This window comes from Morone saxatilis, unplaced genomic scaffold (assembly GCF_004916995.1).
Source record: "Morone saxatilis isolate NCDOM2014 unplaced genomic scaffold, NCSU_SB_2.0 Contig8, whole genome shotgun sequence".
Taxonomy (NCBI): Eukaryota; Metazoa; Chordata; class Actinopteri; family Moronidae; genus Morone; species Morone saxatilis.
The window spans coordinates 346,029-346,427 of NW_023340257.1; the positions used below are offsets into that span (position 1 = coordinate 346,029).

General features: G+C 34.3%; 1 protein-coding gene across 1 annotated transcript in view; it reads left to right on the forward strand.

The window, feature by feature from the left end:
* nf1a (neurofibromin 1a) overlaps nt 1-399 on the forward strand; it is a gene marked incomplete at its 5' end in the record, with an annotated part of 65,945 nt that overhangs the window by 22,049 nt on the left and 43,497 nt on the right. The window contains 1 exon segment of the mRNA XM_035679457.1: nt 60-122. Coding sequence (XP_035535350.1) covers nt 60-122 — 63 coding nt within the window.

The following is a 399-nucleotide window of genomic DNA, read 5'->3' on the forward strand; positions in this document are numbered from 1 at the left end:
GTGTGTGTGTGTGTGTAGCTGGTGCTGTGACCATGATTGTGCTCATCTCTGTTCTGTAGGCTACTTGCCACTCTCTACTGAATAAAGCAACAGTAAAAGAAAAAAAGGAAAACAAAAAAGCAGTAAGTTTGGAGAATCTACTATCCCTCAGACACTTTTCCCCCTAAAGCAAAAAAGCCTTTTTTGCATTTTATTCATTTTATTTATTTTTTCTTCATTTTTATAAATTTGGTTTTAATTTGGTGTTTCTCTGGAAATGTTTTATTCTTTTCTCCATATTCAACTTTGTGTACAACCCTCTCGTAAAATCATTGTACTAATATTGGCGCCATTTGATGTATTTTCAATTAACAGTTCCCAGCAATCTGGCATTCTCCTCTTTTCTTTTCTTTCTGGACT